The sequence below is a fragment of the Excalfactoria chinensis genome, chromosome 2 (assembly GCF_039878825.1).
Source record: "Excalfactoria chinensis isolate bCotChi1 chromosome 2, bCotChi1.hap2, whole genome shotgun sequence".
NCBI classification, from domain to species: domain Eukaryota; kingdom Metazoa; phylum Chordata; class Aves; order Galliformes; family Phasianidae; genus Excalfactoria; species Excalfactoria chinensis.
Window position 1 is genome coordinate 102,113,149 of NC_092826.1, and position 17,760 is coordinate 102,130,908.

Below are 17,760 nucleotides of genomic sequence, written 5' to 3' on the forward strand. Positions count from 1 at the left end.
AAGACTAGGTTTGGCAGAAACCAGATAATCTTGACAGACTTGGACAGAGCTTGCAGCATCAGATAAGCAGTCCTGCACAGCGCATCCTCAGATCCTCACATGCCATGAATTTTCACCTATTAGTTTACATTTCTTTAATGGAGATTTAGCTTCCAGAACTGGCACATTTGATTTATTTTCCAGCCAGGGATACAGTAAGGCTTTTACTCACCTCAACAGGACCACAAGAAATTTCCTTCCTTCTGTACAGGGAAAACAAAATGCTTTCAGACCTCACAGAGCTAGAGACAAGTAGCAATTATCTGACAAGAGGTTGGCATGTTCTTTACCACTCTTGCATAAAACATGGAGCAGTTCTTCTTGTAACCACCTCAGCTTTCTAAATTCATTTATTAACTTTCCTGCTAACTGCTTAGCAGTTTTGCACAACTTACTTAATAGCAAGGCCATTTTTTTTTTTTCCCAAGTTATAAAAGCATCCAGAAATAAACAAAGGCCTAGAAAATTCTCTACCTTTTTGAATACATATAATTTCTTTCTTTCATTCACAAATCCTTCTTCCTTCACTGGAAAGGCTCAATGAGGTACCACTTGGATCTAACTCCTATCGCACACCCCACGAAAGAAAAGAAAAAACAATAAAAACCAACAATAACACTATTCACATCCCTCATCCTAAACAGAATAAGAATCCAGATTAATCTAATTAATTTTGCTGGGACATCAGTTCTCATTAGCCTTGAATAACTTTAACTGAAACTTCTCTGGCCCCACATAATTTCTGTGGTTTGCTTTTTACTTACTCTTTTTCACATCTCACTTTGAACATTTATTTATTTATTTATTTTCATTGCTTAGCAGAGTTCCTCTCTGCTCTTCCCTGGATTTCTTGTCTAGACGTAATTTTTCTGGATTTTTTAAAATTTATTTTTTATTCTTTATTTATTTATTTATTTGTTTTCAGATTTGCAGCCATTTCCTCTGTTCTTCAAATGTCTGAACATCCATAGTGTCAGTATTAAATTAAAAACAACAGCAAAAACAACAAAACCCAACATAAGAACATAAATAGTGAAATAAATCAATCAAACTTTAAAAAGGATGCTTTTTGTTGTTGTTGTTGTTTTGTGTTTTTTTTTTTTCCTTTGTTTCTTATAATTTCAAACATAGATACTCTCACTGTAATTACTTTTTACACTGAAATTTTCAAACATGATGAACTTGGTGACTTTATTTGCAATAGATAATTTTAAATATTAGGTAATTACTGGTATGACTTATATGTAATAATACAGAGTTGATAAACATGAGACAATGTTATAGGGCATCTACTTCTGTTTCAGAAACTAGTATTAAATGTTTCTTAGATCATCAAAGTCCTATGTGTTTTAGCATGTTAACTGATCTAGCATGTGCATATGCATACACACTCCAATAAGCAGTCCAACTCCCCAGCTTTAAATAATTGCAATAGTATACATACAGATATCTTGCAAGTACTGGAAGCAATAAGATTGTATTTGTCTCTGCACCAAATTCTGAGTTTAATATGAACTCATGAACTGAAAGTGATGCTTTCCTCAGCATATTGGCCACCTGCAGCATCCTACTAGGGAGATAAAAATTTGCAAATTCAGTGTCAGACATAATTCCTACAGTGTTGTAATTTCCATTCATGTTTTAAATGTCATTAATGAGGCCTTAAAAAATCCCTCACTGGAAGCTAAAAAGTTTACAGGTACTACTCCTAATATCTAGTCAATACAAAAACAATTCATCTATACAAACATATATTCATAGCTTCACCACATCCAAAAATGTAATGTCACAATGTTTGTTCTGTGTACATTGAAGTGGGAAAAAAGGGAGGAAACAAAAAAAAAAAAAAAAAAAAAAAAAGTGAAATTCTCTTGCATTACACCAAGCATTTTTCTTTCATAGTATGTTTTATATACTCTAAGCTTTTCATTGATACATTCAATTTGATCCTGGTTTTATATTATTAGAGGCCACTGTAAACAGATAAACACAATTTACAGACAGACAGGATGTCACTGATATAATGTGTCAATATGTAGTATAATAGCTGCTCCATTATATTTTACTACCATAAGAATTTGATACAAACTGACAAACACATCTGATTTACCTTTTATACATCTAGTCAGAACTGTATGTGATTAGATGATTACCCATCTATTCCTCTTTAAATGAAAAAGCACGTTGTGAACAATTTGCTATTCAGACTGGCACTTTTAAAATTGCATACATTATAAAGGAATAGCTTATATATATTTTTATTTGTTTTCAGAGTTACAATGTTCATGAGATAATCATAGAGAACACATTATATATTACCATTAAACACATCTTTGCCACAAAAAGTTAAGAGCATTGGTAGAAAATCCTACATCAAGTTATCTGAAAATATCACCTATAACCATAATTTCATAAAACCAATGTGCACTTTGTGTAATCTTTTTGCAGATATCTTTACCTCTATAATCATATGCTTTTGTATTTGTACATTTGCAATGCACTGGAAAAAGAGGAGTTTGCTAGTATGGTAACTAATTGGACCCATCACTGGACCCAAGAATGGCGAGCTAGAAGATCTTAATTTTAACAAATAATTACCGCCCAATTTTTCTACCTAATGCTGAACACAACATTAATCAGTATTTACCTCCTAATGTTTAAAGAATATTAATCATATATTTCAAAATCATAATTCTTACCAACTATATACTGACTTTTATTTTGGCGTCTATTGTTTAAATTAGGATTCTGTTGAATTCTTACACTGAGGAAGAAATTTTATCAACTTTATTTAAGTACATGCACAGTATCGTGCACTACAGAATGATGAAATGCTATTTTTTTGATAGATGAATTAATCAATAGAAAAATAGATTTAATAAATCATTAACATTTTAAAATCTAGATAAAAATGGAAAATCATGCATTCCAAGCAAAGTTTTACTTTTTTTTTTTGTTGTTATTTTTTGATGAAATTTCTGAGAACTTAAGACATGCAGAGATGAGAATCAGCTCACTCCAAGCAAAGAACAATGTTAAAACTGCACAGAAGTTTTGATTGAAACTGCTGATATGCAAGACTAATAAAGTTGCCATTCTTGGACTTCCCTTCAACATTAGACAGTGCTGTGCAAACCTCAGACAAATCCCTGTATTATGATTTCTAAGCTGTTAGGAAGTCTCTCAGAGGGCCAAGTAAAAATCTGAAAAATTATTTCCCCCAGATTTATGACAAGAGATGTTTTTATTCCAGGCAATAGACTATGAAAGTGAAATAGACATTTTATCTTTTCCTTAATATATTAATTCAGAGGACAAGTAAACTATGAGTAGCATAGATGTATAAATAATAATTAAAATAAAATTAGACGTACATTTAATTATCTAATGCTTAAACTATGTATCTTTCCATATTTAGGATATGTGTTTATCAGCTTATTAAATAAATGAAAATTGAGTATTTATTTGCAATTTAGAGGTTTTTTTTTTTTTTTTTTTTTTTTTTTTTTTTTTTTTTGTGTGTGTGTGTGTGTTTTTTTTTTTCTATCCCAACATTTGTTTGGACATTGCTGACATAATCAAAAGAGATCTAAATTATCAAAGGTGAGTCTATTCCAGTGATCTTGTTTAATTATGCATTAACCCATTTCTCTGAAGTATCCTTCACTAAATCTTTGGTGGGAAATGCACTTTATTAGGCATGAGCTTTGGTTATTTGTGTGCATACACACTATACTATTGGTCAATAATGCAGAATGATTTAAAGTTTGCCATGCTCCAGAGATGTGCTGCTCATTAAAGTTATTCTAGAGTTTCATCAAATAACACTGATGGCTACTTTTGGAAATACTATTATTTTCAATCTTAGAATGATCTCTTTAACTGTATAATTTTTCTCAACCTTTCAATGCCTTCAAGTCTTGCAAAAACCTACACAAGAATGATCACAATCATTTGAGTATTGCATACATTGAATTTGAAGTTTTCAGCAGGTACAGTTATCAGAATAAGATATAAGATTTGAATACTTAGCTGAATAAATATATTTCCAGGGTAGAAACAAATGATAAAATAAAAGTTAATGAGATCTATAATAAACTTTTCTCTGAACCAGGTCTCGTTGGTAATTGATGTGAAGATGTTTGATTCAAGAGATACTACTGATCTTAGTGCATATGACAACTGTAATAGAAAAAAAGCACACACAGCGAAAATAGAAATGTAATGGAGAGAAAATCAAGTTACCCATGGCATTCTCTTTCTATATTCCATGGCAGAATTATCCCACAGATTAATAAATGGTACTTCATGCAACAACAACAAAAAAATGCTGCATCATTTTATGTAAACATCTGCTTTCCTCATGCAAAATGCCTACAAACCTGTGACAATAACTTTTTTTTTTTTTTCTAATAGCATAATTTTACATTAGCTCATTTACGTAAACTGTTAAATGAAAATCCATGAATTTGCAAGTAGAATATATTCTAAAATCTTTGAAAGATTTCCAGCATAAATATTCCAAAGCCCAACAAAGCTAACTGATTTTCTAAAAGCTAAACTACACAGACTTATTCCTTGCTGTGGTTTCTTGTTCTTTTGATGATAGAAGAGAAAAGACCAGTTTTTGGAGGAGGACCCATCAACATAGGGGCTTGGTTCTTGTGGGTAATTTTTATCTGAGGGAAGAAAGAAGAAAATCACAGTTATTCCTTGAGCTAGTTAAATTCCTGTGTACAAGTATCTGAAATGCCTGAATCATCTTTACATACAATTTCCAAACCTTCTTCATTTAATCAAGGAAGGAAAAATACCTCTGTTTTTTTTTGAATGATGTTACAAATGCAATAAGCCAATATATGTATAATCACTGTCACCACAAATACTTTCAATTATACATGCAATCAATGTTAAAAATAGTATACAAAATATGCAGGCCAATATCTGATCTTAATTCTTGACTATGGGACTTACTGCTTGCAGTTGAATATTTTACATGTATAGAAGATGAATGAGAATTTAAAAGTTGGAAAGGACATACATGCTGAAAGACCAAGTTATTGCCTATTACTAAGATACAGGCTCTATCATTGTATCCCTTTTTTACATTTCTAATCAAGCGGTACCTGTTTTCTAACACAGGACACTGTTTAATTTCAAAACAAGCACTATGAATTAAAGTAAAAGATTAAAACTACAAAAAGGGTCAAAAAGGATGAACCAGTGTTCTAATTTGTTCATTAATTATTATTAGAATAGACTCAAATATTGAAAAGCCTGTTTAAAACGCTTTGCAAGACTGTTCTAAAGCCAACCATTTTTGATTTCTCTGATATAAAACTACGAATCACCTTATATGAGACAACCTTAAAGTAGATTATGTCTGCAATTTTCTCTAATTCAAGTCTAAATTAGAGAAGACATTTTATGAATGTATGCTATGCTCAAAGCTAATTGAAAGCAATTATCAAAGTGGCATTTTGTCTGTGACTTTAAGATACATTGTAAGATAATAAATGATTCTCATTATGTAATAAAAAGGTCACATCTTGCCTTTGGGCTAGTGACGCTAAGAGTTTTTCAAAAGCAATCCGAGACATTTTCTTTGGTGAACTACGACTAATACAAGAACCATCACTTATTAAATATCAGTTGTCATCTGCATAGTACCCACATCAGAGATGGGTATTTCTTTCAAAAAGAAACACTACCTCATTAAAAACTGGAAAAATATATCTCTTAAAGTGCGCACCTGACATTTTCAAGTTAAAATGAATATCCTTCACTTGTCATTCACTAATAGTAATGAAACAAAAAATGTATGTCACGTGGACAGGCTCATTAAAATACAGATCAGGACATTTCTTGGGGTGGAAATTTACATTACAATATAAAGAAACTGAAACATAAAAAGCCCAACAGAATAAGAAAGTTTATTTAACTCAGAGCCTTTAGGTTATTCTCCAAATGTTCATTTTCATGCCACCTTTGTACACTAATCTTGAACTTCAAATGTTCATTTTCATGCCACCTTTATACACTAATCTCGAACTTCATATGTGACTTCTTCTTGTCAAGATTCTTCATTAGTATCAAATTTAGCATGCTTTTTTATTATCATTTTTAATTTTTATCTCCTGCTTTCAAAGACTGGCATCAAACACATTTTCTCACATAAAATTCTGCTTCAGGCACCAATTTGGAAGCCAAATCTTGGGGTAAACTGGCATTCTTCCACTGGTGTCATGTTAAACCAGTTGATGATCTGGTCCTAACAACTGTCTCAAGTATTTCTGTAACTTTCATATGCTTCATAAGACATGTTTTGTGCTTCCGGAGCAATGATGACATCAGCCTGATTCTGAGGACCAACACCTGAAATAACCTGCAGATGTGACAAGTGCATTCTTTGAGAGTCATGAGGGTTCAACACACTACATGATTTGGCCATGATGAGGCAATAGAAATGTTTTCAGAATTTCTTTCAGAAGTAAATCACTGTAATTCCATCTTAAAATGAATAAAAGAGCAAAGCTCAAAAGATGGCTTTAGTACGAAGAGGTAAGGTAATCCTGAGACCTCATACAGATTGCATGTTAGATTGGGGCTGTTCAGTGCTGCTGAGAGTGAATGCAATTACATATTGAGAAAATATTTATCATTTGTAATGCTCTTTTTTGGCTTGAGCCATCTGTTTCAGAGAACATGACCTCTTCAGTATGTTGTATCCTATCAGCTGAGATCAGCCAAGTCGCGTGAATAAGATTAACCACTCATGCATATGAGGATGGACTCCTATATACATTTTTCTATGACACATTTTCAACTCTTGGAAATTGGCCACATTCCAGTGACATAAAATACATTCTGAAAATAATAATGAAAAAAAAAAAAAAGTCAAAGTATATTTTTTTACTTATGCACAGTAGTGTAAGTTAACAATGTATTGGTTAAAAATGATAACCATTGTTTCCTTATTATCCTGAAGATAAAAGGTATATCTATATATTTACATATATATTTTATCTTTATGTCATAAAAAGATAAGTTCTTTTTTGGTAACAGACGCTGTACAATTGCACAACATTGCCCAAAAGATACTTAGTCTTTCTCAAGACTTTCAGGCAACATTTCTGTCCCAGACTCTTATTTCTGCTTCTTTTCGCATACTGGGAATAGTAGCAGAGGATGTTGTGTGTTGGTGAGAAGTGAATGTATATACTTAAAGATGGGTCTCAGAAAGAGAAATAGCCTAGCAGGTAAAGTGGGGCTGAACACATAGAGGGCTCTAACTTTCATCACATGGATTTTTTTGCTCCTACTGCAAGTAACATCATGCCTTTAGTGTCAGTAGCACAATGTTTAAAGCTTTAAAATGCTTTGAATAAGATGCACTAGTTTGTTGTTTTTCATTCTTCTATGGTGAACCCGTGACTTCCTTGAACAATGTGCACACAAAACTAGAGGAAAAGAGTGGTCAGAAAAAAACAAAGCAACAACAACAAAAAACAACAACAAAAAACAAAACAACAACAAAAAAAAAACCACAAAAAGCTCAAACCATAACCTAAAATTTTTTAGTAGCCGATGATGTCCTGACGAACATACACATGCAAAATAGTCATGAATACTTGAAAATCATTTTAGAGATTGTTTATCCAAGTCCACTGAAAACATGGAGGATATTTTAAACATAAAATAGAGAAGTGAGTGATTTTTTTTTTTGGAGGAAAAATGCAATAGAATACTTCTATTAACAAATTTGGAAGAAAGTACAAAAAATTAGTAAATAACATAATTTCATTTAGGAAAAATTTAGAAAGACACATGAATTAATCTTGATCTCTCTCTCTCTCTCTTTTTTTTTTTTTTTTTTTTAAATTAAAAGCATCATATGAAGCAATATTGTACACTCATACACAACATATATTTACAGCTCAGGCTGTTGAAGCCACTGGCAAAAGTCTAATTCACTAACCAAAATCAAACCTTTTTCATGACCAAAGAAACTTAAAGGACTGCTCTTTCTAGTACACAGGCAAGCAGGAAAATATTGCACTTGTATTTTGAAATCACCTTTCTACCACTAGAAAGTGTGTCTAAAGACATATTCATGGGAAGGGACAAAAGATTCATTAAAAAGTAAAATTCTTAAAAAAGAATTAGGTATTTCACTCTACATTTTTAATAAAGGGGCAGGAAGAATATTTATAAATGCATATGATATTTATAAATGCATGAAACAGAAATTTGTTTTGGGGCAGGTCAGAGTTTCAAAACATGTCTTGAAGTCACATTAACACAACACATCCACTCAGTAAAATGCTGCAAACATCAATATTTTTAGTGTAAAAGCTATCTCTTTAAGGTCAATCAGTTTTGCATATATGCTAATATTTTGACAGTATGTGCTAGCTCTCTCTGTGCTTCTGGCTTCACAGAATGCCTAAATACTTTCTATTAGCAGAGAAATACAATTACTAGCTGCAATGCTAATTAAAAATATAAAACTGAGAGTGAAGACAATCAGCTGTGCTTGTAATAGTTCAATTAATATTGAAAAAATAACTCTGTATTTTATGGATAAAGTGATGCCAAAAACCCTTAAAATACCTTAAAACAAACAAGCAATGAAAAACCTTAAGAAACCCTTTAAAACAAAAACAAAAACACTAAAGCATTAAAACCAAAACAAAACAACAAAACAAAACAAAAAAGATTGGATTACAAGCAGGATTTGGCTGTTGGCAGGTTTGATGGTAGAAAGAATTTTCCAGTTTGGATGCCCCTTTCTTTGATGCTCTCTTTACAGGAAATAGATGGATTCAACACTTCTGTATCACAGGAGTGGCAAATACTTTTATCTTGTAGATGATCAAGAGTTGTACTGGGTGAATGAATGTAGGCAGTGGTATAAAAATTAACCTGAGACTTGCATTATGCGACATTTTGGTCAAATCGCTCAGGTCTAGATCAGTTGTTTTAAATATAGCATTATGCAACACATCTTTTAAATAAATTTCTTAACAATATTATTGTGGAAAGTGCAATCAAATCTAATCAGTTTGGCATTAATTAAGCTCTAATAATATACTCTAGTCTCTCTCCTAAGTAGTGTGATCCGTTTCCCCTTCACACAGGTAGATTGGAAAACATTACGGTGTCATCATAATTTTTAAACATACTGAGAAAATGACAGAGCTGCAAAATTAAAATAAATGATTAATGGCATTTTTTTCATGTTTTGTACTAATAGGTATCACTGAGGTTTTAAATTAATAGAGCTGTCAAGCTTTGGGTTGTTACAGATCCAGTGCAGAACTAAAATGGAAATTATGTATTCCACAGACACCTAAAGATGACACTTCAGAATATTTCAAATTTTAATTAGTAGGTGCAATTGTTTTTTTCTCCCTCCTCCCTAAAACCACTGGAAATTAATTGGCAATTAGTCACAACTAATTCTTTTCTTACCAATCTGAACTGGAAAGAAAGGTGCATTACATGCTAGCATATTTGTCTGGGGTGCAGAAAGCACACATGCAGTAAATTGCTTTGTCAATTACAAAAACTACTGTTATGAAATTAAGAAAAAAAATGCATAGGTAAACAAAGCTAATTAATGTGCAGTGTACCTGTGAAAACAAAAAATAATGCCCAGCTGAACGATATAAAGTGTTTGAGGCGCGATAAACCACTGTGGTCTTGAAACACAAACATAGGCATGTTGTTGTGGGTGAAAAGCGCAGCATTTCAGTATAGCACCTAGTTCTTTTTTTAGCTTCCATTCTAGAATTTCATTTGGAGGTTAACTGTGTCAGACCTGTCTATCAGTGTACTAACACAAGCCACCACATCTACTCTAAATAATAAATAATACAGGAATAAATCTGTGACCGTCTCTCAGTTTTTTTGTTTGTTTGTTTGTTTTGGTTTTTGTTTGTTTGTTTGTTTCAACTACCCCTAGGGTATCATGAACATGGTTAAAAGTATTTTCACTTTTGTTTCTGTCTGGACTTAACTACAAAGGTGGGACCTCACTGAGTCCTTTGCACTCACACTCTACATCTTTACGGACAAAAGGCATGGCTAAAGAAACTATACATTCATTCATTCAAACTTACTTTAAAGTACATACAAATCCTAATATACTGAAATAGAATTTCTGAGTTCCATTATTAAATGGCTTCTTACAAGTTTTCCTACCAATGAATAATTCTAAAAAATGCTATTAGAGATAAATATTTCAGATGATTATTTTTCTGAGTATGGATTACCATTTTCATTCCTTCAAGGCAATATTCTTTCATGTTTTGTACACATTTCTCTCTTCATTTTAATCTAATGATACTAGCAGCTTGACATTCTAACAGACATGATGCCATTCAAGTCAGGAATAGATGAAGGAACTGAAATCACAGTTATTAAGATGGAATATTCCTATAGATTTTTCAAAACAATGCTAATATTTTATGTAGCTAAATTGAAAGATTACTTTTCTTTGAAAAATCCTGATGGCTAAAGCTACAGGTTTATTGAATTAACTTGAGAGTCTTTGAAGTTTCATTACTATTAATGACCTGTTTGGAGATCAGGTGAAACCATAGATATCTTTCATGTTGCTATATTTGTCTGGGAGAGCTCTGATAGAATTTCCTCCTCAGCTAATCAGACAAGATGTTTAACATAACATTAACATTATCATCTTTCCTTGTCCCAAAGACTTTCCTATTAAAAAAAAAAATAAAAAAATAAAAACAGTGAAAACAGTACAATTTGATGCTCAGATTCTGCATCTTATTATACTGGCACAAAGTGACTTTGTCAGACTGTGTGGGTCTGTGCAGACTTTGCAGTCTGTGTGGGTTCAACTCATTCAGTAATTCTGGATATTTATTAGATTTTTAGACTAAGGCAACTCAAAGAGCCCATAGGAATACATTCATGCTCTCTTTTAGTGAGCACCTTCAGTAATGTGCTAACAAACCTGGGAGAGTCTTTCTCTTGAACAAGTAAATGCTGGGTACAGCACTGTTCTGCAATGAACCACCACTGTAGAAGAGGTAAAGATAATGGTATCGAACTCCAAAAGGTTTATTGATGTACATCAGAAAATCCCCACTGTTCTGCCTTCACACAGTGTGTGTCCACATGATTCCCTGCTCGTTGCAGTACCATAGCACTTATCACAGTGAATTAGATTTCAGTCACTCTCCCCAGTGTTCAGCTGTACACTACAGAATATCCAGCAAACCTAGACTATCACAACTCTTCTTTCCTCTTAGCCTATACATTATCAGCTCCCAGGCTTGTTAGCACATTACTGAAGGTGCTTCCTTTTATTTCTCTGTGTTGCCTTTAACTTTACAAGAGACAAAGATAATGAAAGTGGTCCACATCCTAAATTTGGAGAATGACTCTCTCCTGTGGCAGAATACCTTCTTCCTTGGCACATTCCTGTCACAAACTGTAAGGTGACACAGACTCAACTACTTAACAATACAGATTTTCTTCAGTGAAAGTCAGTAAAACTGCACATTAAAGCACATTACTATGACTATATTCTATGACAAAAAGCTTAAAATTCTTCAACATCTTGACCTGCTTCATTATTCTCTGTAATTTATCAAAGACAGATGACAATGGAGAGCTCTCAGTGCTCTAACTTAATTGTGGTGCTCCCTCAATTGAGCAGAGTAACCAGAGTTACTCAAAGAAACTGCTCTGAGTAAGCTCTTCCCTATTTGATCAAATTTGGAGGAATGGATTACTTCTTTTTTATTTACCTTCATTTCTCCTTTAAGATAACTTTTACTTATTATTTCTGTTATATAATTCAAAGAGTACAATCGAGACTTTAGCTTTAAATACAGTGTTCTTGGTATGAACCCTCAAACACAGAGTGGAAATCTTGCCTGAATTTTAACAGAATAATTATCTACTTATTAGCATCAAAACACACATTGGTTCTTCCTCAGTAATGCAACAAGAGACTAAAAATAATACAACATCAGAAATAAATGATCACATTGGGTAAAGCTATGCACCCTCTAAACTTTTGAAATAACTGCCTTTTTATTCCATCTTAACCTTTAGAAAAATACATCATGATAAACTGAAAATGTGGTAGGTGTTGAGCTGTACAATAACATCATATGAACATGTTAGTTAAGTAATTGAATTAATGCTGATGATACGGGTTTTCTCTTAATCTGAAAGGTATTGTTCCTTTCATTTCAAGGAATGAAATTATATATATATATTAAAAAAAAAAAAAAAAAAAAAGAGTTTATGTACTTTTTGTTAGTTCTCTTCCTATAGATAACTGTTTCCTTACCGTGCAGGGGGTTTGCATCCAAGGTTCCCCATCTATCTGCATAGGCAGAGATTTGCTGGTCCTAAAATGATATATTTCATAAAATAAGAAAATGCAACTGGACAAAACTAATAAATGTACTTTTAAGGAGACATATGTGATGGCACACATGTATACACCAGGTTTACCCAAGCGTCTATATAATCTCCAACATGCTTACAAAAGTAAACGAGTTGTTTAGTAGGCAGACACCTTGCACACTTCTTGCTATACTCTACTCTCTCATGAGAGAATAGTCTTCAATTTGTGAAATAAAGAGAGAATTATGCAAGAACTTCCAAAAAAAGAAAAAAAAAGAAAACAAAAACAACATTAACAGGAATAGAAACAAACAAACAAACAAACAAAAAAAAACACAAGGAAATCTCTTGCTATTATTTTAAATTTAGACTGAATACTATAAAGGAGAAATAAATCTTAGCTCCAGTGTTGCTTTACTAAAATAACAAAAGACATTTTATGCTTGTGTTTAACACCAGGTTAAGACACATCAATAGCAAAAGACAATTCTACTGCATTCCGAAGATTTAATTTACCATGTTCTAGATTTAAATTGTTAGTAAAGGTTCACTGATTTTAATATTAATGTTCAGATAGCAGTACCATATTTAGAAAAGCATAGACAAATGATAGGAAGAAAATAAATTTCAAAAATAATGATCTTTTTGATGACCTTTTCCATCTCTATATTTCTGTATTACAGTCTGAACAATACAATATAACATGGAGCAGTCAATTCTAACAATGGAAAAATGAGTCAGTAGATCATTCATGATTATCAGCAAAAATTCTAGCTTGGACATTATTTACAAATGACTAGCAGGTTGTAGAGTTAACCACAGTCATCAACAGCCAGAAGAAAAAGAAGGAAAGAACAGTCAATGAAGTCTCAGATAAATTTGAAATAATTATAGTTCTTTTGCAGTTCTTGTTGATTTGAGATTATAAATATTGTATCTTGGTATCCAGGGAAGGTTGGCATGAATGGCTTTGCATTACCATTTCTCTTCCTCACCTTCATGAGAGAGCAGTTTAAAGCTAGCATCGCTCAGTCCTTGAGAAAAGTCTCAAAAATATGCCACAAAATTCAGGAATTCCTACTTACTATCTTTAAATTTTGACTTCCACTCTTCTGTTAATTATCATACTTTGTATAATATTTCAGTCTTCGTCTTCTCATTATATAACTTTCAACTTATTAAAATTTTGCAAAATTCTTCCTGAAAAAATCTGTACTGATGAAAGTGAATGCCTTTTTTTTCCCAGCCCTTATCTAATCCAAAAGTTAGAATAATTACTTTTTCCTTAAGATTGAATCCAAAATTCCTCTTGTCAGTGTTATCACAGTAAGTGATATAACACAACTAAGTTAATCCACTCCACTTCTCACAGCTTACACATATCAATGTATTTATTAATAGTAACTTGGCAGCGTTCAGTAAATAACAAATGAATTAAAAAGAGCACTTTGACTTCCATGGATCAAATAATTGCTTTACAAATACTAATTATATGCTACTACTCTCAGGTGAGAAATGCATTATAAATGGGTTAAAATGTGTCAAAGTAACCTTAAATGCCTCTTTGCTCTATTCTGCACAGAGTGTACGTCAATAAAATAAAATAAACCAGGTTGTTCATACATTACTCCTTCTCCCCCAACTGCTTAACAGTTTCTTCATAGGTTGAAATGACAGTTAAATACAACATGCAAAAACTGCATGTAAACACTCCCTCCCTCCATCCCTCCCTCCCTCCCTCCCTCCCTCCCTCCCTCCCTCCCTCCCTCCCTCCCTCCCTCCACACATTTAAAGCAAGGAAGATGTATGGACACATGAAAATGTATAGAATACCTTTCCATAAGTAGATAGATTATATTCTATATTATATTCTATATAATATTTCTATTTAGAATACATCATATAGAAACTGAATAAATACATTTAATATATCAAATGATACTCTCACAAGCATTAAGTTCAGATATTAAGACTATGAAACTGTTAAATAAAGTGTAATATAAGTGTAATATAATAAGTGAAATATGATATCAATTGATAGTAAATAAAACTTTACTGTTCAGTACAACAGTGCAAGGCAAATTAGATCTGCCAATACCTGATGACAACGGATGAGCACTGAGCAAGCCTTCTTCCAGCACTTTTCAGACCTGTATATATCTGACCCATCTCCATGGCTCCTTCCAGACCAACCACTTCCATAAGCTGGTCACTAAGATCTGAAAAAGTTGAAAACAATTGCTTTTGGTCTAGATGTGATTTTGATGGTTTTCATCCTAAGTAGCATGCTGATCAGAAGACTGGATGAAAATAGATAAAAAATAATGTGGACTGCCTTTTCTAATCAGTAAGAAGTGACTTCAGCTTTAAGTTTTGGAGCATCTGGGCCTGCTTGCACGCCATTCTAAAATATCTTGACCAGAATGATTCTAAAGTACAATAGTAATCTCCATGGTTTCTTTAAATTAATAGAAAAGGAAGAATCCCTCAGTAAAAGAGAAAACAGGAAATATTCCCTTTTCACAGAATGAACTGTTTCCAGCTTAGAATTTTTTTATTCTTATTTTTACAAATTTATTGTTTCAATAAATATTTAAAATATGACACTGGAAAAATCACTGCTCCATACAGGGTTGAAACTTTTTCCAGACAATGCATACAACTCTAATTCTGATTTTTTGTGCATGCATTGTTCTTGTTTTTAATTATGAGACCACATACATATATTTTTTGCATCAGATATTTGCCCCAATTAGTGCACAGATTAAATGCAAAAAGGGCAGAAAAAAGTCAGAAAAACTCATCAGCAACTATTCTGATACTCATACTGCTTCCTAGCAGTATGTTTCATATTGTTTTTTGATTACATAGCATTTTGACATTAAATTAAAAAAAAAAAAAAAAAAAAAAAAAAAAAGTAAATAATGTGCCTGTCTAAATCAATTTTAGTTTGCTTGACTTCAAAGACTGAGGGCAAATTTTGTCTAGAATTTTGGATACAAACAGAAATACAATCAGAATCTTAAAACGTATTATAGCAGTTTGGTTTGAAAAACAAACAAGTAAGGTAACGAAATATTATCCAGAAATAACCGAGGTGTTTTGTATGAAATGCATAATATGCTCTCGTTTAAATACATGCTGTCAAAACCAGATGGACAAGCAAAAAAATAATGATGTTTTAGCTTTATATTATGCATGTTTTGTAGGTTGGCTGTTAATATCCCTGTTTCCAAAAGATAGGCTATTTGGTGAAGCAGAGCCATGAGCTAAAATGTTAGTCTATCATGATATTGAAGAAAACTAAGGAAGGAGAGCACATTACTCTTTGTGTATTTTAAATACTTCATCCTTTAATGAAGGTAGAATTTTATGCTAATTATCATATCTGTAATTCTAGTCCAAAGTTTCAAACTGAGCCTTTTCTGTTCACTTCTTTGGGTTTTAAATGAAGGTAATTAACTAACAGAAATATTGTTATAGGGGAAAAATATATATATTGAAGTCAAATAGGATTTTCGGTCTGGATTATTCTGCTTCAAATCAGGAAATGTGATGTTATCCAATGCCTTCATTTTCCTAATATTCTTTATCATTTTGAATTTCTCATCACAGTGAAATGTTCCACATTATATTAATGGAGCAAAAATAATTTGCTATTAAAAACAAAACAAGATGGCAAAATATTTTAATATGTAATATGATTAATTTTAACAATGAATTTTTACAGTTAACATCTCTGTAACATGTATAAATCCAATTTTGCTTGTTGAGTTTTCTGTTGAATTGTATGAAAGATGGTATTCTCTTTAAATATTTTCCTTAAGTTACTCATACACTTTTAACTCAGATTTAAACAAATTCTGCTTTTCTTGATAATCATAGATTTAAATGGAAAAGACTCACTAATTTACAAAAGCACATAAAACTTTATAGATGCACTAAATCATTAAAATGTTTCCAGCCAAAGAAAATATCAAATTCTTTTTCACTTGGTTATTAGAAAATGATTATTTTTTAAATGGGAGAATAATTAAGAACAGATTTTTATTACTGACAGCTCAGGCAACATATGCAAGATACAGAATAGTGACATTTGCAGTGATTTAAATTTGATGCATCATTTTTCAATAGCTGTAAGACTAGTGCCAGTAACAGCAGGTAACTAAGGGCCAAATTATGCCCTTTGATCCGTATCACACATCTCCAAAAACATAGTGTATTAAACATTGGAAGATGAAACGAAACAATACTCTAACTATCAAAACAGTGAAGGATTTTCTAAAAGTTCACATTTAACATAGTGCATTCTCAAAGTAGGGTTATTTTAAGCAAAATATGAATATTTTTGGAAATAGACTTCAATTAGACATAACTTCCCTTCAGAAGCAGTAAATATAAAATATAATTTGGAAATTTGAAAAACTTAACTTAGGGCTCATTAGTATGAGCACTGCTGCTAACAAATTTGACCTGATGTTTTTTTGTGCCACAACCATTTCAACAAGTCCTGGAGCTAAATTACTTTGATAAGGACTTAGGGAAAGCAAAAACAGTGTGGATACTCTAGACCAGTTTCTCAAAGGTGTTACATAAGCCTGGTTACAGTGGTTGAATATAAAGGACCAAGACATCAATGAGTGCATTGTATTTGTCCTTGAAAGGTCCTCACCAACGACTCTGAAAGAAACTAAACTCTCTTAAAAGAGGTCAAGTCTTCTTTTAAATTAAAAGATGGGAAAGGCAAATTCATTTTTGTTATGGTATGAAGTCATCACTGATTTCTCAGAAGAACCTGTGCTTGGCTCCATACTGCTCAAAATATTCCCCCAAATAATCTGGGAACAGAACCAGATAGTGAGTTACTGAGAATTCAGCAAAGTAAAAACAACAGCCAGTTATAAAAAGTGTTTAAGAATTTCACATTAAAGAGTGATGGGCAATAAGAAGGCAGAATATTGAATACATGCAATCTCATGTCTAATAAAGGAAAGCCTTTTTACATGATATTCCATTAAACTACAATATTATTAGTCTTAAAAAATTCCAAATTCTAAAATTGAAATAGATCTTGCAGGGTATCTTAAAAGAAAGGTCAGTGTAAGTTTGCCATCTTATGCTTTATTTCTGATCATGCAACACAGGCTGGTGCTAGAGGTCAGATACTGAGATACGCAAACTTGTAAGTTGACCTAGCGGCACTGTTCTTGTTGCCTTCTTATAGTTTTATTCAATTACAGATCAGAATAATGAATGGGCATGTTCACTAAACATCACTTAGTGGTCCTGTATGGGGTCAGAAGTTGGACTCGATGACCTTTACGG

General features: G+C 32.3%; 1 protein-coding gene across 9 annotated transcripts in view; it reads right to left on the reverse strand.

Moving 5' to 3' along the window:
- Nucleotides 1-2,281: 2,281 nt before the first annotated feature.
- Nucleotides 2,282-17,760, reverse strand: part of DGKB (diacylglycerol kinase beta) — a 316,583-nt gene continuing 301,104 nt past the window's right edge. For all 9 annotated transcript variants that reach the window (XM_072330508.1, XM_072330504.1, XM_072330511.1 and 6 more), the window contains 3 exons: nucleotides 14,534-14,654; nucleotides 12,377-12,437; nucleotides 2,282-4,718 (listed from right to left, as the gene is read on the reverse strand). In XM_072330508.1, the coding sequence (XP_072186609.1) occupies nucleotides 4,611-4,718; nucleotides 12,377-12,437; nucleotides 14,534-14,654 (290 nt within the window). In that variant the 3' untranslated portion in view covers nucleotides 2,282-4,610. The remainder of the gene's footprint in view (nucleotides 4,719-12,376; nucleotides 12,438-14,533; nucleotides 14,655-17,760) is intronic.